Here is a 27909-nt window from a genome sequence, read left to right on the forward strand (position 1 = left end):
AGTTAGTTATTCAAATATTACTAAAATAATTTATCTGAGTGTTTTACCATAGAATAACTTTTGAAATTTACTGTATTATTACACACATTGGTGACAATGAGACTTCTCCCAAGAAATTGAAAACAAATTCTCTTCTAATTATAAAATAAATATTCAGAAAAGTATCTTCAAGAGACAGGGGCATTATTTACTCTGATATGATAAGAAATATTTTATATTTAAAGAGAAGAAGTACTGTTAAGAAAGGAAGTTGGTCAGTTTAGTACTGCTAAGAGAGGAAAAAGGAGAATAGTAGAAACAAACATTAGTATTTTCCAAGAGAGACAGATCTTTGGGGTAGCACTGAAAGCATCGTCTTCCCCATATCAAGCCCACTTCATTGTGAAAAGGCTACACTGGGCTACCTAACAGTTAAGTTCTGTATACAATTCTGCATTTTTTGATTCAGTCAGCTGGTTTATGCTCCTTGCTCAGCAAGGAATCTTCTGACTGATTTGTTTTCAGAAGATCTGCTTAAAGGGAAAAAATGTTCTTCTTATGCCATTGTAATTATTTCAGTCCATGTGAAAGTAATATATCTCATTGTAAATAGAGTGGCATTTTGATTTTGTGTGTCATGCTTTCCAGTTTGGTTAATGTGAGTCTGCCACTAGGAAGCAGAATTGTTCTCTGTGTGCCAACACAGTCTGTTTTTATTGCCTCCACGACTGAAAGCCAGACTTGGACCCTGATTTATTTGTGGTGGCTGTGACCCATCTCGGGAGATGTCTAGCCAACCTCTTTAACATTGGCTGTACTGCTTTCCTTTATCAAGTATCTATAAAGATGAATATTGAAGTGCTGTGAAAGAAAAAGTGCATATAATTGGTATACAAGGAGTTAATGGAAGAAGTTTCAGAATTTGAAACTATTATGTGAAATACATTAATTGAAGGCATTTTAACTGTAAAGCATTACACAGCTCTTTGCTGCACTTAAATAATGACACATTTAAATGCCTAACTTAATCAATCGAGTCACATCACAATGTATTTAATTGACATGTAAGTTGATTAGGGTAATAGCTCAAGAATAATGACAATGATAGGAATAGCTGAAATTTGTTGTGCTCTTATGGTGTCTGACACTGCTTGAGTGCTTTGTCTCATTTAATACTCAGTGAACCCATGAGTCAGGTACTGTTGTTAGCCTCAGTTTGCTAAAAGATGGGAAAGGTAAGCCAGAGAAGCTGGGTAACTTGTGTCATGTCACACTACATGAGTGGTGGATCCAGAATCTGAACCCAGGCATTTGTACTTCAGCAGCAGAGCTTTTAATGACTAAGTGAAACTGTACAGTGTGTATTCATGTAATAAAATACAATCTTTGGGCCAGCGCTGCGGCTCACTTGGCTAATCCTCCACCTGGGCTCCGGTATCCAGGGTTCTAGTCCTGGTTGGGGTGCCGGATTCTGTCCCAGTTGCTCCTCTTCCAGTCCAGCTCTCTGCTGTGGCCCAGGAAGGCAGTGGAGGATGGCCCAAGTGCTTGGGCCCTGCACCTACATGGGAGACCAGGAGGAAGCACCTGGTTCTTGGCTTCAGATTGGCACACTGCGCTGGCCGTAGTGGCCATTTAGGGGGTGAATCAATGGAAGGAAGACCTTTCTCTCTGTCTCTCTGTCTCACTATCTAACTCTGCCTGTCAAAAAAAATGCAATTTTTGGAAATAGGTTAAATCTTTTTTTATTTGATTCTTTGATTGATGTGGTTCTGCTCACAGAGCTGTAAGGCTTATTACTGCTCCAAAGTACAGAACTTAAGCGAACTTATAAGATGTGCATTTACCTGGAAAAACAAGCAAGTAACATTAGAGAGGAAAATAACCAGTTTAACATACTTCTAGCTAATTTTTAAATTCACATTATTCCTTGTCATTACTTGGAAACCTGACTTTAGAGTTGGTGCTATTTATCCTCCCAAATGTGTGTCATTTTCTCCAGTAATTTTCAGTTTAGGTATAGCCATCTCTCAATAGATCAAACTTCTTTCTTGTAATTCCTTCACTACATAGGACACTAGTATTTTATTCTTCACTTCTCAAAACGCAAAGGTTTTCTTCGTGTCAGATGTTGAATTCCAGGAATAACCTGGGATTGTGTTTTTAAAGCCTGCTCGGTCCCCAGTCTGATAAATTCAATGAAGAAGCTCTGATGTGTCAGCTTTAATTTCACTGGCACTGCAAAGGCAGCTCTGGCAGGAGGAGCAAAGGAAAGGGTACCTGCATGTTAAAAGGGGCTGTTCATTCCCATTCCCTCTACATTTGTACATGCTTCAAAATAAAATCCTCTCCTAATGTCACCAGTGGAAATTGTTTTAGCAGGGAAATTGGTTACAAAAAGCCTGGGCAAGAGCATCTTAAATTATGGTGAACTTTGACATGACACTGTTGTTGTCAAATACCCAAGTGGATCTTTTTTTAGAAACCTTTTATATTAAGGAGTGCAAATTTCATAAGTACAACTTTAGGAATATAGTGGTTCTTTCTCCCATACCTGCCCTCCCCCCATCACTCCTATCCCACCTCCTCCTCCCTCTCCCATCCCATTCTTCATTAAGATTCATTTCTAGTTAACTTTATACATAGAAGACCAACTCTATACTAAGTAAAGATTTCAACAATTTGTACACAAATAAAATGTAAAGAACTGTTGGAGAACAACTTTTACAGTTAATTCTCATGGTACAACTCATTAAGGACAGAGGTCCTGCATGGGGAGTAAGTACTCCTGTTGTTAAGTTAACAATTAACACTCTTATGTATGATATCATTGATCACTTGAGGCTCTTGAAATGAGCTGCCAAGGCTGTGGAAGCCTTCTGAGTCCATGATCTCCATCAGTATTTAGACAAGGCCATAAGCAAAGCGGAAGTTCCCTCCTCCCTTCAGAGAAAAGTACCCCCTTCTTTGATGACCCCATTTTTCCCCTGGGTCTCACTCACAGAGATCCTTCATGTAGGACACTTTTGTTGTTGTTGTTGCCACAGTGTCTTGGCTTTCCATGCCTGAAATGCTCTCATGGGCTTTTCAGCCAGTCCAGAATGCCTTGAGGGCCGATTCCGAGGTCAGAGTGCTGATTAGAGCATCTGTCATTCTCTGAGTCTGCTGTGTGGACTGCTTCCCATGTTGGAGCATTCTATCTATTGTTATTACCAGATACTTAATCTTTTTTATATGAGCCTTTTAACACTTAATACTATCTATATGATCAATTAAATAGTTAATGTGATCACTTTAACACTTAAGATGGCATTATTACCACCCAGCCTGATGGGATTCGGAGTCCCATGGCAAGTTTTTAGCTTTACCTTTAGAAGTAAGTCTGTGGGAATGTATGCAGAAGTATACAGCTTCTCCCTTTCTTGTTCCCACTCATTTTTACTGGGATCTAGTTTTCAATTGACTTTATACACATATGATTAATTCTATGTTAAGTAAAGAGTTTAACCGATAGTATTAAGAGAGAAAAAAATAAAAATAAGCAAAAAACTGTTCCTTGGCAGTCAAGACAAGGGTTGTTTAAGTTATTGCTTCTCATAGTGTCAATTTCACTTCTAGAGGATTCCTTTTAGGTGCTCTGTTAGTTATCACAGATCAGGGAGAACATATGGTATTTGTCCCTTTGAGACTGGCTTATTTCACTAAGTATGATCATTTCCAGATTCATCCATTTTGTTGAAAATGACCGGATTTCATTTTTTACTGTTGTGTAGTATTCCATAGAGTATATATACCATAATCAAATGGATCTTAATTGCTTAATTATAATACCAAATGATCTATCCTGGGTATTCAAGACAATATCTTAATGTTTCTGTGCTTCAAAGGCAGTCTTCCCAAGGTCCACTGTCCCTAGTAGATAGTCCTAGTAAGGTGTAGTTTACTCTCCCTATTCATAGAATTGTTCAAATTTATATAACACCATTTATGGAAAATGTTTAGCTAAGTAATGCTGCACTCCATGGCCTTAAATACAAAAGGGCAAGTACAGAGAAATTGTTTTCCCTGTCCTTTATGTTCACAATCTAAATATTTCTGTCTATTCAAAGAGAGCTTGTTGTGAGTGACCCTGAATAAAGGGGATATAGCCCTTACTTAAGGGGTAAAAACATATGATTAAGTAAATGGATATATAGAATAGGTGTTCCAAAGGTAAATGGTGTCTCAAAGATAAACACATATTTAATGAAAACAGGGTATTATTTGCAAGCCACACTATGAAATACTTGAAAAAAATGGTAAAAAGGTAGATTACAGGCTGTTTATTCTCAATGGTTCATAACAACTTCCAACCTAGTTCTCATTGGAATGAATACTACATGTAAATTGCTACTTGACTATAATTACAAGCAACATGGAAAAGAGTACAAATTAATGTACTAAGACTTACTGGTAAAGGGAAGCAATTAGGGAATGATCAGAAGGCAGCGTGATTTATCTGGAAAAACATGATGGAGGATGGAATTTTGACAGCTGGGAACATTCGCAGGGCACATGCATTGTCAATCCTCTCTGAATTTTAGAGTCATCTAAGGTCATTAAAAAAATACTCAAGGCTGTATCTGCCTCCCAGAAAGTCTGATTCAGTTGTCCTGAAACAGGACCTAAATATTGGTAATTAAAAAAACAAAACTTGTATGCAATGCATGTTCAACACCTTTTAATAAAAAATAAAATGTTTCCCAGGCATTCTAATTCTCAGTCATTCTAAGAAATCCTGACATAATCACATGTGATTGTAGGTAGTATCTTATTGTTAGGGGAATTATGGAACTGTTTTCCCGAAATGGGAGGGAATTTGCATTAGACACATTAGACAACCTCTCAGGTGCCTCCTCTTTTTGGGTTGTATGGCACTCATTTTCAGAATCAAAGGTAGATTTTGTCATTTTATGAGTAAAACTGACAAGTGGTTTGAAATGGCAGGAAGCAGAAATGACTCTGATGGGAAAAAATAAAACATGAACCTGTTCCATTTATACTCTCATTAATAACAAGATTTCGTCCTTTTTATGGCTGAATAGTATTCCATCATGTACATGTATTATCTTTATCCATTCAAAAGTTGATGGACACTTAGTTTGTTTCTATTTCTGTACTATTGTGAATAGTGCTACCATAAACGTGGGAGTGCAGATATCTATTCAACCGGCCGATTTCATTTCATTTTCACAAATGGATGAAACTAGAAGTAATTATGAAAAGTGAAATAAACCAGGCACAGAAAAAGTAGCATATGACTTCAATTGTATGTGGAATCTAAAAGAGAAAAAAATTGAGAGTGAAATAGTGATTACGAGAGACTAAGGAATATGGTGGGGAGGGGTGACAGAGTTTGATTAATGCATACTAATAGTTGGATAGGAGAAAGAATTTCTAGTGCTGACTAAAAAACAATCATAATGTATTGAGCATTTTCTTCAAAAAATTAGAAGAAAGGACTTTGAATGCTTTCATTATAATGAAAAATGTTTGAAGAGACAAAGATATTTATCCTGATTTGAACATTACACAGTATATACATGTATCAAAATATCACATAGTATCCCATAAGTATGCACAATTTTTATGTATTTGTAAAACATTTAAAAATTTTAAAGATGATTCACAGGTAACATGGTAGGTAATCACCTGGTGGCATATCTTAAATGCTAAGTTCATGGTTGCAGAATGATGGAATTCAGAGCACAGGATTTTCACTGTGGAATGCCTTTTGAGAGGGTGTATTTCAGGCTCATTGTCAGTGCAGCTGTTCCTCCTTGGTATGAACAGAGAAGCTGAGCCATTCAGAGCAGAGACACAGAATCAGCAAAACCAGGTTATTCGCTTGTTTCAACAGTTAAACTCAAGAGATCTACTTTCAGGACAATATAGCACCACCATAAATTTTGGAGTTAAAATATTTTATATAATGTAAATATTTATAAGATATTTAATAGCAATATGTACAGAGTAATCTCAAAAGTTACCAAAATTAACAGATGGATGATAAACTTTAAATAAAATTATAATTTGTAAATCTATCTTGTAATTTAGTCAAAAAATTTTGTGTAGGACTACCTGTTTGGGTTAGCAAGTTGGAGCCTTAAAAAACAGAAGAGGTAATAGCAAATCACACACATTACTGCACATTTAGGGGTGAAAAACCTAACTTGTTAATACAAATGCGTCTAAACAAATCAGGCAAAAAAGTTCTTCATGTATACAAACTCTTCAAATAAGTCACATGTCCAATTTAGTAAATGCTTTCTCTTATTTTCTTTTTCAGACTTTTATAGTATTGAATAAAGGGAAGGCAATTTTCCGGTTCAGTGCCACCTCTGCCTTGTATATTTTAACTCCGCTAAATCCTGTTAGGAAAATTGCTATTAAGATTTTGGTACATTCATATCCTTTTAATGTGAATTGTCTAAATATTACTTCTAATGATTTTTAAAAATATTTTCTGATATTTTATCTTAAAAATCTTTCTTATGTCTTTATCTTAGAAATATCTTTCTGATTTTAATATGCAAATTTTATTTCAGATTAATAGCAACATTATTAGTTTAATTTGGTTGTTCTCATTGATTTTCTGCTATTTATAACAAGGTTATGCTGCATGACTTTTGTAGTTCTAAAAGTAAATATGCAACCATAATAATGATGTAGGAACAAGAACAAATCTCATTGCCACTTTCATTAACCTTGAGGGGATCAGGTATAACCATTGCTAAAGGAAGAAAGTCTCTGCTGATCCGTATTACTATTTGTATTGTCAAATGGTCAACCTTTTGTGCCTTCATTGGTTCTGACCTGAATCTATCTTTTCTTCTATTTGTCCCTTTATTCCTATTTTCTCTTGTTCCTTCACCTTTCCTTTTCCTTACTTCATTCAACAACTATTTGTCAAACTCCTTCTACCTGTCTATGTACCTGGTTGATAACATGTATCAAAAAGTCATTAAATATAAAACTATTTACAAGAGTGCCAAAAAGTATAAGTCAAAACTCTGAACTAAATGGATTTCAAGAAAATTTTTAAGTAATGATATAATAGAAAGGTAATTTACTGAGACAGTGTTCCAGCATGGGTATTTTGTATCAGCTAACTCAAAGCTGGCTTATTCATTAGCTAAAAAACTGGCTAATCTAGAGTTGGGGCAAATGGGAATGATGTCATTTTGAAGCACATTTGAATTATCCCATTCCACGGCTTGATTTTAGAAAGTATTCTTTTTTTAAGATTTATGTTTTGTAAAAGCAAACGTGTGTGTGTGTGTGTGTGTGTGTGTGTGGAGAGAGAGAGAGAGAGAAAGAGAGAGAGAGAGAGAGAGAGAGAGATTTTCCATATGCTGGTTCACTCCTCCAAAGGTCTGCAACAGTTGGACTGTGCCAGGCTGAAGTCTGAAGTGAGAAAATCCATCTGGGTCCCTAACATGGATGGCAGGAACTCAGGTACTTTATCCATGATCCACTGCTTCCCAGGTGTATTAGCAGGAAGCTGAATCAGAAGCCAAGTAGCCATGACTCAAACTGATATGGGTTGTGGGTGTCCCAAGTGACAGCTTAATCCCGTGTGCCACAATGCCCACCCTTATTTATACTTTAAACTAAAATACTTACCTCAAAATAATCATAAATTTTCTTATGATGAAGTCTGAATTGAGATCCCCAGAGAAATCATTGCACCTACCTCTCAGGAGAGCTTCATAATAGTGCTCATCTATTCAGGTATGATATGGACTAGATACAGGAGGATGGCCAGGTGGTCTATTGGGTTCCCCTAGAGTCTAAAATGAAAATAAAAAGTAAGAAAATGCTATTATCTTGTCAGAAAAAAATTCCATCTCCTTTTATTATGTTGTAAATTTCAAAGGAATGAGCTGCAGGATTCTCAGGCTACTAGAGTATCTATTTACAGTAGAATTCTCAACTAATGTAATCTTTGAATATAACAGGATCAACAATCTCAGGCATTTTATATTGCATTCATTAACCTTTTCTAAGTCATATTTTAAATTATATCTGAAGTACAGCTTCCACACTTATGTCATACAAGCTTGCTAGAGAACGGTGAGTTCCCCTTGTGGTAAAATTTTGCACAGCTGATTGGAATGCAGAACAATTCCCATTTGCTTCAAATACAGATCTCATTCTGTTAAGTTAGTTTTTGTGAGTGTATTATGTGAAATAAAAGAGGAGGAGTACACCTGCACTGTATGAAAGGCTTTCAAGATTCTATGATCACCACCGTTTTAAAATGAATAAGTAAGAGTAATTTTATAGTTAACTTGTGTTGATTGTTTGCATTGGATTTTGTGTAAGTGACCATAAATACCATGCTAACATTTATTCCTTAACTATAATTTACTTTATTCAGCATGCTTATCATGTGCACTATCTTGACCAACTGTGTATTTATGACCTTGAGTAACCCTCCAGACTGGACGAAGAATGTAGAGTAAGTAGGAATAACTTCTTGAGGTGAATTTCCTGTCATTTCCTTGTGATTATGGTCTGACTTATGGTTTCTACTTTTTGAAGTCAGGCTAAATACTTCTTTGTAAGTAAAAAGTTCTTTCCATAATTTTCAAAAAGATTAAGGAGATCTTTGGGAAAGTTTTTCATCACTAAGGTATGTATTTATTCCAACAAATGTATGATATTATCTGTTTAAGCTAGGTAATAAACTAATATCTACATGATGGTTGGTAAAATAACTTAATCATTTAGTCTGAGAGATAAGGCTCAATCAAGCAATTTTAGATAAAGTACAATTCTTTGAGTAATTTGATGGATTCAAATTTTCTGTTTTAGTATATTGTTATCACATTCTGGTAAAAAACCATTTAGTTTATTAGCTCTGTATTATTATGTAGGCATGTTGGTTATGTATTTTTATATTTAGGTACTGAGGTAAGAGATGTTTAAGATATCTAAGTTATATTTATACATGTAGATAATTTAGACACAGCATGTGAATTAAAGTACTGCAGATGTATCTTGGAAAAGAAATGAAACATCTTCTTTAAAACCATAGCGTTTGACACATTAAACCAGTCCATACTTGCACTGAAAGAAGAAACTTTTGTTAATATTTTGCATTTAGGTCTTTTTTTAACTACATTGCAGAAGATTTTCAATTTCAGTGTGAGAAAAAATGCCCCACATTTCAAAATATCATATGCTAGGGGAAATTTATGCAAGAAATACAATTTCTACATCACAGCAACATCATTCCCTTATTTGTCAGTCACATATGGAGTCACTTGCGTCAAATAAACATACTTTGTAGTGAACCAAAAGATGTTTAGGTCATATTGGTTATTTGTGTATAGTATAATAAAGTAATCAGATATTTGTTAAGTGAAAAAAAAAATAATGTGTTTTTTCAATTCATATATATGCATATTTAACAGATTTATTTATTAATTCATTTATTTCATAGGCAGAGTTATGGAGAGGGGGAAAGATAGAGAGGTAGAGAGAGAGAGAGAGAGACCTTCTATCCTCTGGTTCACTCCCCAAATGTTCGCAACAGCCTGCCTGGGCTGGACTAGGCTGAAGCCAGGAGCCAGGAGCTTCATCCAGGTCTCCCATATGGGTGCAGAGGCCCATCTTCCTCAACTTTCCTAGGCAAAATAGCAGGGAGCCAGATCAGAAGTCAGAAGTCGAGCAGCCTGGTCTTGAACCAGTGCCCATGTGGGATGCCAAAATTGTAGGTGGTGGCTTAACCCGCTGCACTACAACACCAGCAACCCCAAATACTTCCACTTATTATTTCCATTTATATAGATTTCTGTGAGGATTTATTGCAACATTCTAAGCTGTCAGTGATTTAACATGTTAAAGGATTTTAAAACAGTAGCTAGAAAATATTCTCTAGAAATCACTGTAGCATAGAATTCAGTTCTTGTGTTGAGACAAGCCATTTTACAGAACTCTGTTACCATTTGCAGTTTTTGAGTTAACAAAATTGGCACGCCTATATAAAACTATTTTATGTGTTTCTGTAGCATAAATTATTGGAGCATTTAAACATATGAGTTTCATTTATCTGTAAAGCATTATTAAAAAGTTAGGTAAAGGAAGTCATTGAACATTTAAGCCTCTCTTTTCAAAGTGCATTATGAGAATAATCTTAGCTTTACAAAAGTCTTTGACTTGCATCTTTCAGTTGGGGAATTTTGCACAGGTTTTCATCATCAATTATCTGTAGTAACCTGACAACATGAAAACAAGCAAAACAGTAGTGATTGCTGCCAAAAAGGCCAGTGTCCCATGAAGAGAGAAAAATAACTCAGTTAAAAGATGCAATCATTGACATCAGTAACAGTCCCTGTACAAATATGTGGCATACACAGAATAGCCTGAGGACCACATTACAGAGTAACGGGAGTATTATGTAAGGCAAGGCACTTCTACAGACATCATAATTACAGGAAGAAGACTGCGACATAGACAGAAGTGACAGCATAATCAGGAGCCTAGTGGGACAGAGCCAAGAAAGATTAAGCTCTCCTGTTTCCCATTGACCTGTCCAATCTGTTAAGCTCTAGGACTCTCCTGCCTGGACAGCTACCAATGCTTACTTTATACTCTGAATAATCCCCCAACAAATCGTCCAAAACCAGGAATATACATAGAGACACAAATCTTACTTAGAGACAATGTAGACTTACCATGGTATGGTAACCATAAGGCACTAACTGTTGATATGATAAACAGAACACACATGTGAGGTGTCTCTAAGATCTTTTGAAAGGCTAGCCATGTCTCCAGACAGAAACGTCATAGCAACTCTGTGTAATGCACAAAGATCCAAAAGTAATCACCAGCAAACTTAAACTTGGTATTGGAAAATGTAGCTCTTCATAGTAGTCATCTACTTCATAGTAAGATAACAATTATTCTTATTCCATGTGAAATCAGTTGAGTTGTTGGAGCAGAAAAAGAGGAGAGAAAGTACCTAAGGAAATTAGATCTGAAGATTCATGCTTACATTTTCCTGTTTGTTTTGAAGTAGTCTTGTATAAGAGAAATTTCCATAGAAAACATTTCAAAAATAACTGCCTTAACATTTTTACAGATAAACTACTGGTACATTAGAAAATATGATAGATTTTAGTAAGAGTAAATCAGTTTTCTGGCCTGGGTGAAGCACTCTGAAGAATAGCACTTTTAAAGAGCACAATGTTGGAAACAAGTATTCTGAACTATTTTTGGAAGAACAGAAGTAATTTATATTGTCAGCATTCAAAGTAAATAGGGGTAGGACCATACTATATTAAACAACAAATAGAAATGCCATTTAACCATTTTGGAGACTAAACTTTGAATTTGTGATTTGGTCTAATTGTATAAAGATAGTAATGGCTGTAGGGTTAGAATCAAGAATTTCATTTATCCTTCAATTCTGTAAACCAGCACATAAAATGCTAGGAAACTGAAACATTTCTTGGAGAGCTAGAAAAAAGAAATGGAGGAGAGAGAGAGAGAGAGAGAGAGAGAGAGAGAGAGAATGAATGAATTAGCTTTATAACTGTATACCTGATTCTCAAGGCTAAAAAAAGTGAAGTGTATGTTCCATATGACACATTAAAAAATCTTAAAATGAGTCTGATCATTAAGAAATTTTGATGAATGTCCGGTGCCATGGCTCAATAGGCTAATCCTCTACCTGTGGCGCCGGCACACCAGGTTCTAGTCCCAGTTGGGGTGCTGGATTCTGTCCCGGTTGCCCCTCTTCCAGTCCAGCTCTCTGCTGTGGCCCGGGAGTGCAGTGGAGGATGGCCCAAGTGCTTGGGTCCTGCACCCGCATGGGAGACCAGGAGAAGCACCTGGCTCCTGGCTTTGGATCAACGTGGTGCGCCGCCACAGCGTGCCAGCCACAGCGACTATTGGAGGGTGAACCAACTGTAAAAAGAAGACCTTTCTCTCTGTCTCTCTCTCTCTCACTGTCCACTCTTCCTGTCAACAAAAAAAATTTGGTGAATATTTAGTTACAAATAGGTAAATCCAAGTTTTGTTGCATTTAGAGCATATTGTCCAATGAAGCATTCCAAGTCACAAGTGTCTAGTGAAACGTGAAATTTGGCTCATCTTAATTGTTGAAATGATAGTATTTTGATATATTGCTTTAAATAAAATGTAATATGAAAATTATGCTCATTTGTTCCTTCTTTTATATTTGGCTATTAGGAATGTGAGTATTACATGTGTGGCTTAGATTATATTTGTATGTGACAGAGCCACTCTAGAACATCAAGACTGATATTAATTGTAAAATATATGAAACTAACATACTCATAAAAATATGAGTCTACTAGGTGAAACCAATTATTTAAAAAGAAATATTTTAACAAGATCAGATTCTTGAAGAATGTATTTCCTCATCAGTTTATTTAGGCTTATAAGATTAATTAAACTAATGGATCCTCTAATAAGCAGAAATAAGAAACAAGATTTCACTGTATTGAAAAACCACAAAAGGATAGAATTTGCCATACTTGAAAACATCCAACAATGCAAATGAAATAGTTGATTTTGGCTTGGATGCTCTTCCTAGGTACACGTTCACTGGAATCTATACCTTTGAGTCCCTTATAAAAATCCTAGCAAGAGGTTTTTGCTTAGAAGATTTTACATTTCTTCGTGATCCATGGAACTGGCTGGATTTCAGTGTCATTGTGATGGCGTGAGTAATTTTGAAAATTTGATAAGTTTAAAGAAGTAAAAATAGTCTCAGCATGAACCAGGTTATTGTGACATATTTTAAATACATAAAATTTTAATTTTCTTGTTAGTCAAATTAACTATAAGCCTCATATATTTTGAGAATATGTATACAAGTAAATATGTCTTATAAATGACAAGAAATGGAATTACTTTAATGTCATCTAGTCTTTCTCTTTCATCAAAATTAAATTATTCATTGACTACAATCTAAAAGCAATACTATACTTTGATGAGTTTTTCAAATAAATGTATTCATCTTAGTGAAGATTACACTAAAATAAAGCAACACAATTTTATTCCTTGAAAGCAACTGACAGCATATGTAGCCCTGAGGCCTAAAGCAATTTGTTAAACCCAAGGGGCTCTATATGCCAAATCCAGCATAAATTCTTTATTTACAGTAAACTTTGTGGAAGCTATCAGTAACTCTGATTTAATTCTACAGGTATGTAACAGAATTTGTAAGCCTAGGCAATGTTTCAGCCCTACGAACTTTCAGGGTCTTGAGAGCTCTGAAAACTATTTCTGTAATTCCAGGTAAGAAGAAACTGGTGTTAAGGCGGTAGGCCCCTTATATCTCCAACTTTTCTTGTGTGTTATTGTGTTTGTGTGTGAACTCCCCTATTACAGATATGTGACAGAGTTTGTGGACCTGGGCAATGTCTCAGCGTTGAGAACATTCAGAGTTCTCCGAGCACTGAAAACAATTTCAGTCATTCCAGGTGAGAGCTGGGTTAAACACCGAGGCTGACTTTAGACATAGTTACTACAGTAATCTTGAGATTGAAAATCTTGAGCATTGGCCTTGTTGCTTATTATTTGTGTTCATCACATTCAACAATGTCAAATGATGTTTCAATGTTAGCTCAGTCCCTAAAACTTTAGAAATTATATTTTATTTATAAAGTCAGCCTTTGAGTTTAACAGAAACTTGCATGAGACACTAGTTTTGCTGTTTTGTTCTCTTTCTTTCTCTTCTACATCCTTTGCAGTTATTATATAAATGTTTTTCTTTTTTATTTTGCGTCCTGATAGAGCTTTGCTACTGTGACTTTACTATTTTGGATTTTATCATTCGCTGTAGACCTATTTTAAAAATAAAACTCCTGTTTTAAGGGAGAAAAGATTATTAAACAGCATGCATTTGGCATGGCATTTTTATTAAAATTATTTTCTCCTCTATATCCCTGTAACTTGGAGGCTAGTGTAACAAATAGATTGGAAGGAAGCAGCCTCATGAAACAAAATCTGAAATAAAAAAATAACTGCAAATTTGTCTCAACATGTTCATGGCAGTACATAAAATCATGCAAGCAAAAACTTCCTGCCTAGCTATCGATACTTTCATATTGAACCTCCAGAAAGCATGCAGTGCAAATATAAAATCTCTTCTTCCTCTATTTCCCAAACCTTCTGGCAATCCATGAAGCTTTAGTAGATGGATAGCCAAGTGATCATTTTGGGGGAAGCCAAATAATGAGCGTGTCTCTTAAGAAGAAATCGTGTGCTCTTCCCCAGTTAACCTACAGTTTTCTTTCCTCAGGCCTGAAGACCATCGTGGGGGCCCTGATCCAGTCGGTGAAGAAGCTCTCGGATGTCATGATCCTGACTGTGTTCTGCCTGAGCGTGTTTGCTCTAATTGGGCTGCAGCTGTTTATGGGAAACCTGAGGAATAAATGTTTGCAATGGCCCCCAAGCGATTCTGCTTTTGAAACCAATACCACTTCCTACTTTAACAGCACAATGGATTCAAATGGGACATTTGTTAATGTAACAACAAACACATTTGACTGGAAGGATTACATTGGAGATGACAGTAAGAACTATTGCCACATTATGTTGATCTTAGCATTCTGAATGAGTTTTCAACAATAAATAGTTGAAACGTCAGGTGTGAGGGCACTTTAGTAAATACACTTGATTGCTGTCTACTTTGAAAACCATTAGAGATAATCAAACACTCATTTATTCCTAATGTGAATGGGTTAACATTAAATTAAATAGTCTATTTTTTTATGTTAACAGGTCACTTTTATGTTTTGGATGGACAAAATGATCCTTTACTCTGTGGAAATGGCTCTGATGCAGGGTAAGGTACACATATTTTAATATGTAGGAAAAATAAGTATGTATGACAAAACAAACAAGGACAGCCTTACATGTGTGAAGCAAACAGTGGTATTGCCTACCTAATATGTTCCTTGTTAATCTTACAAAATTGCCACTGGTCCTAAACTCAATGATTAAAATTATCCCTTTGGGTGAATTGTTCCTTTTCCCCAGAATTTCACAATTAAGAAATACCTAAATTAATGCCCCAATATGTGAAGGTCCATAGTCTACCTTTTCTGTTAACCTATTAGAGTTGTAGAAGAAATGCAGTAAAGGAAACAATATGGGCTTATTTTTACTGGTATTGGCATGCACTGATGGAATGAGTATTGTTGTGGAAGGAAAAGATTCAAAATATAACATGGATGTGTCTTTTGTCTGGAAAAGATCCAGAGAATAACGTGGTCTTCAGAGTGAAAGCCCATCTGGTGAACTGCTCTGAAAGATTTAGGTATCCTTAAAATAACATGAATCCCTGTGTGCTAAGTGAAGGAGCTCATGTATGCCAAAGGCGTGTCCAGGACTGAGTGTGTCTAGTTAATAGTTCTTTTCACTCACACTCCTCAATGAGAACTGTAATGTTCATCATCCTACTCGTCTGTGACTTACAATATATATTCCAAACAGAATTTTAAATTACATGAAAACCATAGTAGACAGAAAAGTTTTAAAAGTCAAGGGATAGCAATAGAGAGTTTTATGCCATAGAACTTAAACATATTTTAAGACTTCCTAGTAAAATAGAGAACCTGTATGATATTGAAACCTAAGGATGTTAATGGAAAATATACACCAGTCATATAGATGGATATTTTTCCTTATCTCCAAAGTATAGAGCAGGAAGCCAATTACTTGGGCCTTTACCACTGTTTCCCAAGGTCTGCCCTGGTGGGAAGCTGTAGTCAGGAGGCAGAACCAGGTATGGAATTTATGCATTCTGGTGTGGGATGTGGGATGCAGATTCCAGTGTGGCATCTTAGTCACCCCTACAAGCCAATAGATTTCATTGAAGTTCCACTGTGAGCAATCAGTGTTCCAAAAATGAAGGCAAGAAAATTTATTACAGACTATGACTCAGGGCTTTGAAATCCCTATAAGTCAAAATTGATTGAAATTGTTGTATTTTCTGTGTTGACCCTTCCTTCATTTCTATCTCTGTAGCCAGTGTCCAGAAGGATACATCTGTGTGAAAGCTGGTCGAAACCCCAACTATGGTTACACAAGCTTTGACACCTTCAGCTGGGCTTTTTTGTCTCTGTTTCGACTCATGACTCAGGACTATTGGGAAAACCTTTATCAGTTGGTAAGGCCCAAATTAACATGCCTAAGATCTGTTTTTTATGAAAACATATGAAATGACAAGTATGGATACTCGTTTGTAACGCTGTGGAATACAGACGAGTTTGGTATAAAGCAAATGTGCCTTGAATCCAAGTTGCTCCTTATATCAGTATATGAAGAGACTCCAAATAATCATGGAAAATGGAATTATAAGATAATGTAAAATTTCCATGACCTTCTTGAAGCTTTCCACATATGTATACACACACACACACACACACACATACAAAGAGAGGAAGAGAGCACTTCTTATATGAAAGATATTGTGCCAGGACCTATGGAGCGAGCAAGGAATGTTCATGACTTTGAGGACTTCATAATTTAGTTATAGAGATTATAAACAACTTGTGAAAAGAAAAATCAACTATACAGAGATTTCAAATGGAAGCCACAGCCAACAGAGGCTAGAAAATGAGAGAAAAAAGATGTCATTGTAGACAGTGTTTCGGGTAGACTGCTGTAGAACTAGAGCCCCACTCACAACACAGTTTTTGCCTGTAATGTTGTCCTGCATTGTGAACCCCAATAAGAGCATTTTTGTGGAGCTAAGTATATATCCAGTGTTTACTAAAATTGTATTTATACCAAATAACATTGCAATCAAGCTTCAGATAATCTCATTTTGTGCATGTTTGTGTACCTATGCATTTTTAACACCAAAACAAGAATCTTGGCCAAAATAAATTTTGTCTCATGACTGTGGTGAACAAATCTTTACTTGAGAACATTATACTAAAAACTAATGAAATTATCCTTTTTTCCCCTAGACACTACGTGCTGCTGGAAAAACATACATGATATTTTTTGTTCTAGTCATTTTTCTGGGCTCTTTTTATTTGGTGAATCTGATCCTGGCTGTGGTAGCCATGGCCTATGAGGAGCAGAATCAGGCAACACTGGAAGAGGCAGAGCAGAAAGAAGCTGAATTTCAGCAGATGCTTGAACAGCTTAAAAAGCAACAAGAAGAAGCTCAGGTACCGAGTGATAATAAGCAAAGCTTTGTTACTGTTAATTTTCATTTTCTAGGTAAGAATGTTATCATCTCATAAAGATAAAATTGGACCTGGGATTTAATTTTGTATAAAGGAATTCCCACTAAAAATGTAAGAACTGTTCAAACTTGAAATTGTTTCTGAAGAGTCAAAGAGCACTTTGAACATTAGCTTAGGGAGTGTGGGATTAAAAGATAAACTTACTTTAGTGAGAAAAATTTTGAAATTCATGCGTAAGTTTTTTCATGTAACTTATTTCCATGACCTTCCTTTTGAAGACATTTCATACACTTTAAAGAAATTAAGTTGCATGTAAACTATACATTAGGAGTAGGTTAATCTGCAATTAACCTAGCGTAAACTGAGAAAGGAGTTTCATTTTTAATTTAATTTGGAAAACCAATATAATATTTGATATGACAGGCCTTTGATTTTAGCCATTCTAATAAATACCATTTTAAGTTAGGCAATTTGTATCTTATTGTTGAATTCTGAGTGCCCTTTATATAGTCTGGGTATAAACCTTTTATCATACATATTGTTGGCAAACATTATCTCCCAGTATATAACTTGTCTTTTCATTTCCCTAAGAATATTTCTTAAAGCAGAAATTTTTAATTTAATAATTTGCTGTTTATCAAGACTTCTTCAGCTTTTAAAAAAATTATGATTTTGGTGTCACATCTAAGAAATTTTTGCCAAACCAACGCCAGATATATATTTCTCCTATTTTTCTAAAAGCATATAGCTTCATTTTTGACAGTCAGGTCCATTAACAATTTGTAGTTATTTTTTGCATAAGATGTGAGTTTTGTGTAGAGATTTTTTAATGCAAATATGCAATTATTTGGACACTATTTCTTGAACAAAATATACTTTCTCTACTAAATTGCCTACAAACCTTTGTCAAAAATCAGTGGGCCACATATAAGTGAGTCGGTTCCTCAGCTCTATTATGTTAATTTTCTTTACAACAATACTACAAGTTTCTTAACTACTTATGCTTTATAATAATTCTTGAAGTCATAATATGGTTGTTCTCCAACTTTGTTTCCTTTTTCAAAGCTGTTTTAGTGTTTCTAAAGCATTTGTAATTCATATGAATTACAGAATCAGCTTATTGATTTTAGCTTGAATAGTTTCCTTTGCTATATCTCCAAGTTTATAATCTTTATTAACTTTACTCTTTATCATACAGTCCTGCTTTTCTGCCTTCCTGACATTCTTGAATTGAATTCCAGACACTATCAATTTTACATTGTTTGATGCTGGAAAGTTTTGTATTCCCATAAAAATGCGACTTCATCTAAGAAGAATTTGATATTTTTGTATCTTCCAATCTTTGAAGACTTGTTAGGTAGGATCAGAGTAGCATTTAGTCTAAGGCTGAGTATTCCCTACTTAAGAAATGAAGATCCTTCGAAATCCTCTACTCAGATGCCCCCATTTCAGATGAAATGTACCCTAGCATAGCTGGCAGGAATGGGCACTATTCTGGCACAATGTTTGGGTGGTATTCCCTCCAAGTCTCAGCCTCAGGCACTTCCCCTACACACACAGTGATGAATATTTTTCTCAGTGCTGGAGGGGAACCTGACAAAATCTGCAACATTCGCTCTCTGGTCAGCGGTCTGTCCTGTGGTACCCTGTCACATGCACAACTGCCGCCTGGGTTTCCCTCCTGTACTCTCAGCTGCATTTCTTCTTCTGTTGGAGTGTACAGAGATACTCCTTGTCTATCCCCCAGACAAGCAGTTTAAGGCGTAAACTAACAAAATCAGGGACCTTGCTTTCTTTTCTCTGCTAATTCCTAGTATCTGACAATGTCCTGACCAAATGCCGAGTGTCTTCAAAGCCAGTATTGCATGTATTCTCTCCGTTTTATTGTTTGAACAAGGGAGAAAGAGAGAGATAGAGATAGAGATAGAGATAGAGATAGAGAGATAGAGAGAGAGAGAGAGAATGAGAGTGAGTGAGCACTTCCAGTCCCTGTTAGTCTACCTTGGCCAGAAACAGAAGTACAAATAATTGCTTAATATATTGACTTTTTCAAAAAATGTTTTTGGATTGTTTGAATGACAATATATACTTGGAATTTGTAGGTTGGATTTTAAAGTTTTAACAATTTTGAGTGACTTTGAAGATACGTAACATATAGCATCAGTGTCTTTCTTTTTAGCCTCTTTTAGAGAAATAGGCATATAGCAATGTTGCTTAGTTACCAAGCTCAACTGTAGACAAAATTTGCTGCGCATGCTCATTTTGCTGTTTCCATCTTACTATTGCATGCCAAGCTGTAATGCGATTATACTTTATTGGGTTTATAAGGAAAACTATAAGCAAATCTACTGATGCTTGAAAATCTTATAAAACATTCCTTGTTTTTACCAGAAAATTCTAGAATATTTCTGTTATTTAAGAGTTTTGTTTCATATCACTAAAAATTAAGACCCCTTTGCAAGATAATGGAATCAAGTAGTTATTTTACAGTGCAGGGACTTTCTGGCCTTAAAGAAATAGATAGAAATAATATTTATAAATTGCATGATTATATTTTAAAGCCTCAGGTTATTAAGATATTTTATAATTTGGCAAAGTAATGTCTATATGACAAATAACATAGTGTAAGAATATGTTTAATCTCAAATACAGTCACTAGAATAAATTCTGGCATGACATCAGTTAAAAGAGTATAAATATTTTGAACTTAGAAGTAAGAATTTACTATGTCTAATAAAAAAATTTTTTGAGCTTTATCTACATTATGATTAGGTCAGCTAAAAATCTATTCATTTAATAGGCAGCTATCAGATTCATGGCTAAAACATCATGATTTGACTCAGCTTTTGTTTCATACCTGCAAAATTTATATTTACCTCAGTAAAATTATTTTATTATTGTTTGAGATAGCATGGTACCAAATTGATTTTCATTTCTTATTGCCAACCAGGTAAATAGTCAACACTGAAGCAGGGAAGGGAGACCGATGGGGGAAGGTGGGTAGAGAGACAGAGAGAGAATAACTCTGTAAGGTTATTTGTGCTACAATGTCGCTTAAGTCTTGCTAATTCCCTGTGACTTCAAAAGTTACTATCTAGGCGATAATTTCATGAAACCTACTATTAACTCCATTTTTATGTAATATCTTTTGAGGGTCTTCCTAGTACTAGTCATTGTGTAGGTATGAAAAAACTCACATATACAGCTCAATTTTTCCTATAAATCAAGTGCAACTTTAGGAGATGGGGTACACCAGAACTTGTTTTCCCTTTCTAACTGTAACTTTTTTTTTAAAGATTTATTTATTTGAAAGTCAGAGTTACACAGAAAGAGGAGAGGCAGAGAGAGAGAGAGAGGTCTTCCATCCAATGGCTCACTCCCCAATTGGCTGGCCGCAATGGGCCGGAGCTGCACCGATCTGAAGCCAGGAGCCAGGAGCTTCTTCTGGTCTCCCACGCCGATGCAGGGGCCTAAGGACTTGGGCCATCTTCTACTGCCTTCCCAGGCCAGAACAGAGAGCTGTATTGGAAGTGGAGCAGCCAGGTCTCAAACTGGCACCCATATGAGATGCCGGTGCTTAAGGCCAGGGCGTTAACCCACTGTGCCACAGCGCTGGCCCCTCTAACTATAACTTAATACCCATTGACCAACTTTCCCCATTCTACACTCCCTCCTACTCTTTACAGCCTATGGTAGGGAGCTACCATTCCACTCTCAGTTGCTAGGAGATAAACATTTTAGGCTTTCATCTATGGGAAAGACAAGAAAATAAATGTTCAGTCCTAGGTCATCATCATTTGTTTGCGTTATAATTTGTAATTCTTAAATGGATAATAATATTCAGTTTAACACATCCCCTAGTAGTCTATATTGATCCAATAGGGGAAAAATAGGAGCAAGCTTTAGGACAAATTAGAAATAGTGGCATTTAAAGAGGTCTAAAATAATTAGGGGTAGAATCAAAACAGGTATAATTAATGTTGTAGGCTTTGATGGGATTTTTGCTGGAGTTTATATTTAAAATGAATTAATGACAAGAATTATACTACTAGAGTCAGAAATTGAGTGAGTTTTAGAGCCTATGTAGAGTCACATGGAAATGTTGTAAGGAAATGGTGTTCCCTGTGTAAATATGGAGCATGAATCTGTTGTTTGTTACAAGAGAAACTCAGCAAGTCAGTTGTAAAGTGCCATTGTCATCCGAAGTAAGCAGGACATTGGCAGTGTCACAGAGCAGGGTATAAACAGGTATGCAGACATGAGAGAAGACAGGAAACATCTGCCTGGGAGGCAACTGGCAAATCACTGGAATTGGAACAAGTGACAGATCTGAGTTGATGAGTGACACAGAAAATGTGGTGTGTTGAGGTTACCTTCATTGCCTTAGAAATCTGTTTTGGTTCCGACTTATTTGAACTGTTACCCAGGATAGGTAGGAAAATAATGTCGTATACAAAACAAATTCCGGAAGTGATTTAAATGGATGAAAGTCTGGGGATTGTGGTAAGGGAGTATTACCACCACTTCCTTTGTTTCTGGAGACAAACATGTCAATCAGTGGTTTGCACTGTGTGTTTTGCCATGTTGTCTATACGTAGTCAAAGAAGAATTAAGGATTTTATTCAAATAAAAGAGAGTGCTTGTGTGTTCATTCCTTCAACAACGAGTGCATCAAAATGTATCCCTGTATCAAACATCATGTAATTACCATTAGCTATTGAAAATTGTTTTCACTTTATTTGTTCACTTTATTATACTTGTATAATGTATACTTGTATACTTTAACATCCATATACTTGTGTAGTCATATCTACAAAGTATCCTCAACATTTCTCATCTCTCATCATGTGTGATATAAAAAATGGTATTGATGGATAAGCATTCAATAGAAAAATCTGGCTCTCTGTAATTTTATAAATATCCTAATTCTGAATTAGTGGTTTATTTAAAGGCTGGGTGTTGTCTTATATCAAACCTTAGAATTGTGCTTCCATAAAGAATATAGTATTCAATATAAATAAATATCAGTGTTACACCTTTGCATCGCTTAACTAACATATGAATTAAGTACTGTATTTAGTACTCCATTTACCTTTCTGAGGTCATGTTAATTCAAGAGATTTTGTAGCTCAGCACCTTTAGTTTTAAAACCTTCTGAAAACTAGTATTTTAGTTGAGATAAGGTTCAAAAATGGAATCTACTTAGGAGGATTTCTTCTTCTCAGGATGGGAAAGACAGAGAGCACAAAGTGTTGTCCAAGCATTTAAATACGCTTTATCTTCCTTCCTTCCTGCAAGGTTACATAGACCATCTGACACAGTCCTTTATGAGAGCTTAGAAACGCAGGATAGGCACCTGCTGTTTTTGCCTCTCCCTTACGTTAGTAACTTAGAGAACTGACGAAAAGATGCCCTTTTAAGTATTGATTCACCAAATGTTAATAGAATCCTTTTTCTTTCAGGTGTCCTGCCAGGTACTGCACAAACCCAGACAACAGTCAAGCTCGCAGTCTGGAGGAAAGATAGAAAAAATAATATGTAACTTAGAGTTGTTTGCATTTAGTAATGAAATATATGAAAAGTTTAACCAATATTCTCATAATTTAAGTATTTCCACTTCTATGATTATATTTATGACCAGGAATATATTTAATGACAGCTCGGCTTTGATATGTACCATGCTGTTGTTGTTTCATATCCTTTGTAAGTTCTGGTTAAATCATTTACAGTCTAACAGTGCTGTTCATCTAAATGAAAACACAGAACATTTGCTATGCTTCACAGTAGGCACAGAAATCCAGCATGCTTAAGAATAGTTAGCACTGAAATATGGAAAGAAAATAATAAATTCTCATTACCCCATGAATGATTATGTCAGGTGTGTATTTCATTGCTACATAAATAAGTTGCTGTTATTTATAAGCATTTTATAAACATAAAAGTTTACAAACTGTAAGTGCCCCATAATAAATTCTTTAGGGTTAGCATGGCCCAAAAGGTAAGAACTGTGGTCCTGAATGTAATTCAAATGAAGGAGAATAAACCAGCCAATACATTCCACTACTTCCGCTTGGAGATAGAAAAGCCGACTCCTTAAATATGCAGAGCTCTCAAGAGAGATACAAAAGGGTCGTTGGTCCTGATTTTAGATGGAAAATGTAGCACTCAGCGCTTCCCAGAGGTACATGGGAGGAACAATTCTGTGGATGAACCTGGAAGAGCAGTCAGATGAGCAACCACCTCTAAGAGAACCATCTGCTTTTAAAATCTAGAAGACACTGTCATGAGAGCAGTTGTCTCCTAAACTGAAGTTTAAGCTGAGCTGAGGTTTTTGTTTTTATTTTTTTAAGAAGAAAGAAAAGACAATCAAGGATACATGCCAAATCAGAATTTTCTTGCCTTAATGCATAGACTAGCATATTACATTGTATTATTCAAAATGTAAGGGTCATTATTAAGTAAACTGTTGTGGCAGGACAAGATAAGAGGGTCAGAAGACATGGTTTCCTCTCTTATTTCACAGTCTAAAATGGCGCCTCTGTGCCGCAGTGAAGGGTTTCTGGGTTGTGTGTTCTAAAGAGTGACTGGTTTTGTGTTACAACAGGCGGTAGCAGCAGCCTCAGCAGCCTCAAGAGATTTCAGTGGAATAGGCGGCCTGGGAGAGCTCTTGGAAAGCTCCTCAGAGGCATCCAAGTTGAGCTCCAAAAGTGCTAAGGAGTGGAGGAACCGGAGGAAGAAAAGAAGACAGAGGGAGCACTTTGAGGGGAACAGCAAGGGAGAGGAAGACAGGTTTCCCAAATCTGAATCTGAAGACAGCGTCAAAAGAAGAAGCTTCCTTTTCTCTATGGATGGGAACCGACTGACTGGTGACAAGAAATTCTGTTCCCCCCATCAGGTGTGGCTTTCTAACAAGAGTTCTGGTTGTTCTTATCATTGCTCTTGTCTTGTAATTGCTATGTTTTGTTTTGGTATATTTTTATAATATATGGTTTATGTGGAGAACAGGAAACTAGCATTTAATATATAGTTATTTAAATTCTTAAATTGTCTTTAAAAATTTTTTAATCAGCCAATAATAATGTTTAAATTTTGAATTGTCGCCTGCCTGTCAAACTGTTTAGTGAGACAATTTTGGAATCTCTTATTTATCTTTTACGTTTTGATGCCTCAGTTACACCTAGCTTCTTTATGTGCTAGCTTCTCTTTTTATCAGCTGAGGTTGGGTTGTGATATATCCTTGGATTTTTGAAAAGAAATGCCTTTTGGATTTTTGCCTTTATCCCTTGACATGAAAAATGTGCTGCAGTGAGTCTCCATTATGTTGTGTGGGGACATTGTGAGATAGCCTAAATGTTCTTTAAGTGGCAAATGGGAGACAATCTCTATATGCGTTCACTTAGAACATCGTGACATCCCTGCATCTTCTTGCATCTTGACATTCCCAATCCATTGTGGCCCAGGACCTACAACACGCAGAGTTGTGTCATTCAGACTTAGCATCTTCTAGTTTCCCCTTTTGTTACTGAAAATTGGTGGAAGGGGAGCCCGTATTTTTCTTCTTGTACAAGTTTAAAAAAATACCTGGAATTTATGCTTTAGCATACCTAAAGCAAAGAAAGATGACCTTTCAGTTCTAAAACATAAAAATTTGTTTTCCCTAAAGAAAGGATTGTCACAGCTGTGGGTATTCCCTTCCCTCTGCTGCATCTTCTAGTATTATTTTTGGTTTATTTTCTCTGTACACTATTTTTGTCATCTTCCTTTTTGGTCTCTGTTGCTTGAAAGCAGTGCTCACACCCATTATTATACTTTCTGAAGAGTGAATAGAAGTTTCAAATAAACTCGAAGATCTGGAATGCCTTTGGAAATATCTTGGCATGAAATTATGCAAACTAAAGGCACAGAGTGGGTACTTTATGGATGTAAACCTATACCTTATGCTTCCAACTAATGTCATCTGAGCTGACTGTCAATTTCTGGAGATAATTCCAGAATATAGGTGTATCAGGATGACTATTTCAAACCACCGTGGGGATTAATATAAAAATCCAAGTTTCGGCTTCCCTGAGTATAGAGTGAAGCCTGCATTTTAAACCCCTGGAATTACTGAATCCTATGTTTTACTGTCTTAGTGTTCTGTTGCTATAACACAGTACCTGAGACTTTTTAAGGAAAGGAATTTATTTTACCTTGTAGTCCTGAAGGTTCACAATCCAAAAGCAGATGATGCCCATCTGACTTACCCTTGGTAATCATTTTCTTGCTGCTAGTGTCCTACGGTGGCAAAGGCAATCACACAACAAGAAACAGAGCGTATGTATGTCTAGCTATATCCATCTCTATCTCTCCTCTTATAAAACCACCAAGATTCAATATCGGGGATTCCACTTTAGTAACTTAATCCAATCTAATCACTCACCCAAAGACTTCATATCTAAAACCCATAATTAGATTAACAGTGGATTAACATTCTGCCCTCTTAATGCCTTTAACATAAAAGTTGTGGGACTAAACTGCTAAGACCGTAGGAGCAAATATTTCAACCCTGCAAGGAGGACGAGGAGTTTAGGGGCATGGCACTGCTTGGCCTCTGGTGAGGGCTTTGTGCTGCTTCAACTTGTGGCAGAAATTGCAAGGCCAAGGGGACACATGCAGCAGAAAGAATAGTGGCCCAAAATCCAGCAACAGTTGAAACTTTCTCACAAGACAAACTAATTCATTCATGAGGGCCCTGCCTGCATGATGAAAACAGATCCCAGTAAGGCCTCATCCCCAGCACAATGTTCCAATACAAGAATTTTGGGACACACGTTCAAAACGTAACATCTACCAACTGAATCATAATTTCCAAAAGATAGTACTTAAACTGGATATCTTTAACACTTACAGCGATCCATAGAAATCTCTGAAGTTTCAGAACACTAGCTCTGAATATAGCCAATTTTATATTAATCATTTAAATTGAGTCTGAAGAGGTAAAAATCATTAGCATTCTTTATAAATGAAGGTGAACCAATGTTTTCATTGGACCTAATCTCTTGATCATGTGTTTGCATTACCATGGCTATGAGAGGTAAGAAAGTAAATAAGGGACCAAACAGAGGGAGCAAGGGTAAATGTTAATGAGTATATGATCAGGGGAGTAAAAAAAGCATCCTACAGACTGAATAGGGATGATTTTGAAAACTATTCCAAGCGTAAACTAGGCACCAAATTATTTGATGCTTCTAGTTTAAAATCCATTCAGAAATCAAAGAAAGCTTCAGGCTAAATATCCATTTCCTGGTACTAGAAAATAGTTTACTTGATTTATATGTGAATATCTGTAATAAGAAAAACAGTTGTGAGTCACCTTGTTCTTCTTAATATTATTACAGTGAAATCAGAAGAATAAGCTATTTTCTACATCAACCTCTTTGGAAAAGTCATGTTATATATCTTTCTTTTTAAGCTACTTTCAAATTTTAAATAAGAATAGTAATTTATGGCATAGTTTAGAAATCCTCTATGTTGTTTTTGCTATGATATATAATCTCTCAAATAAAGTATATCATTTTTTGCCATTTGAGAAAATGTTAGAAAATTTGGAAGACAGAATCATAGGTAAGTTTTGTGATTTTTATTTCCATAAAGATAGAGACAAACAGGTTCAAAGAAAAGGTAATCTTATTTTGCAGTCCAAAAGGAGACAGCAGAGACAGTTTTTGCTAAAAATACTATAATTTTACAGAAGTAAACTATTTGATATGAATAGTTTAAATGTGAGCCAGTATTTTCACCTAAACCCAAACCTCCAAAGTGCATGCTTTTCAGATCTTATCATTGAGAGGTGGAAGCCACCTGCTATTTGTTCAGCATCCACTCCAACCAAGAAGAATCTTTTATCGTCTGCAGCCTCCGGTCTTCACCTAAAGCATTGTGATATTGCAGACCACCCACAATTCCAGAGTGACAATTAAATGAAGTGGCCAGATACTCCGACACTCTCTAGATTACATATCAGGATTTTTTGTCAGAACACTCTTTAATTTGCATTATAGTACTCAATAAAAATATCCATTGTTCTCCATAAACTTGATTGCCTACATTTAAAAGCAACATGATTTTAACCTCAAAGCAAACCATTTCTGCGACACTGAGTTGATTAAATAATTGTGTCCCCTCCTCTCCTCACTCTGGCTCTTTTCTGCCTTGCTTTCCCTCAGTCTCTGTTGAGTATCCGTGGATCCTTGTTTTCCCCAAGACGCAACAGCAAAACGAGCATTTTCAGCTTCAGAGGTCGGGCAAAGGATGTGGGATCTGAAAATGACTTTGCTGATGATGAGCACAGCACCTTTGAAGACAGCGAGAGCAGGAGAGACTCACTGTTTGTGCCACACAGACATGGAGAGCGACGCAACAGTAACGTTAGTCAGGCCAGTATGTCATCCAGGATGGTGCCAGGGCTTCCAGCAAATGGGAAGATGCACAGCACTGTGGATTGCAATGGTGTGGTTTCCTTGGTGGGTGGACCGTCAGCTCTAACGTCACCTACTGGACAACTTCAGCCAGAGGTGATAATAGATAAGCTAGCTACTACTGACATTATATACCAGTTTGAAATAATCAAAGCCTGGGCAGTTTAGCCCTGTTGCACCCTTCTTCTTTCCAAAGTTCTTAAAAATAATACAGGACCAATCTAACAATAAATAATAGAATCTTGGAACCA

General features: G+C 36.1%; 1 protein-coding gene across 7 annotated transcripts in view; it reads left to right on the top strand.

Annotated features, from left to right (window-relative positions):
- LOC100349657 (sodium channel protein type 3 subunit alpha) overlaps nt 1-27909 on the top strand; it is a 118672-nt gene that overhangs the window by 30741 nt on the left and 60022 nt on the right. For 2 of the 7 annotated variants that reach the window (XM_089329087.1, XM_089329088.1), the window contains 10 exons: nt 6305-6422; nt 8389-8479; nt 12587-12715; nt 13387-13478; nt 14300-14572; nt 14782-14845; nt 16030-16171; nt 16977-17183; nt 23806-24096; nt 27407-27754. In XM_089329087.1, the coding sequence (XP_089185213.1) occupies nt 6305-6422; nt 8389-8479; nt 12587-12715; nt 13387-13478; nt 14300-14572; nt 14782-14845; nt 16030-16171; nt 16977-17183; nt 23806-24096; nt 27407-27754 (1755 nt within the window). Of the gene's footprint in view, nt 1-6304; nt 6423-8388; nt 8480-12586; nt 12716-13201; nt 13294-13386; nt 13479-14299; nt 14573-14781; nt 14846-16029; nt 16172-16976; nt 17184-23805; nt 24097-27406; nt 27755-27909 lie in introns of those variants that run through there. The other 5 variants (XM_051848557.3, XM_089329089.1, XM_051848559.3 and 2 more) reach the window with 5 other exon arrangements.

The sequence above is a fragment of the Oryctolagus cuniculus genome, chromosome 3 (genome assembly GCF_051225735.1).
Source record: "Oryctolagus cuniculus isolate XC-2025 breed Fujian yellow rabbit chromosome 3, ASM5122573v1, whole genome shotgun sequence".
NCBI classification, from domain to species: domain Eukaryota; kingdom Metazoa; phylum Chordata; class Mammalia; order Lagomorpha; family Leporidae; genus Oryctolagus; species Oryctolagus cuniculus.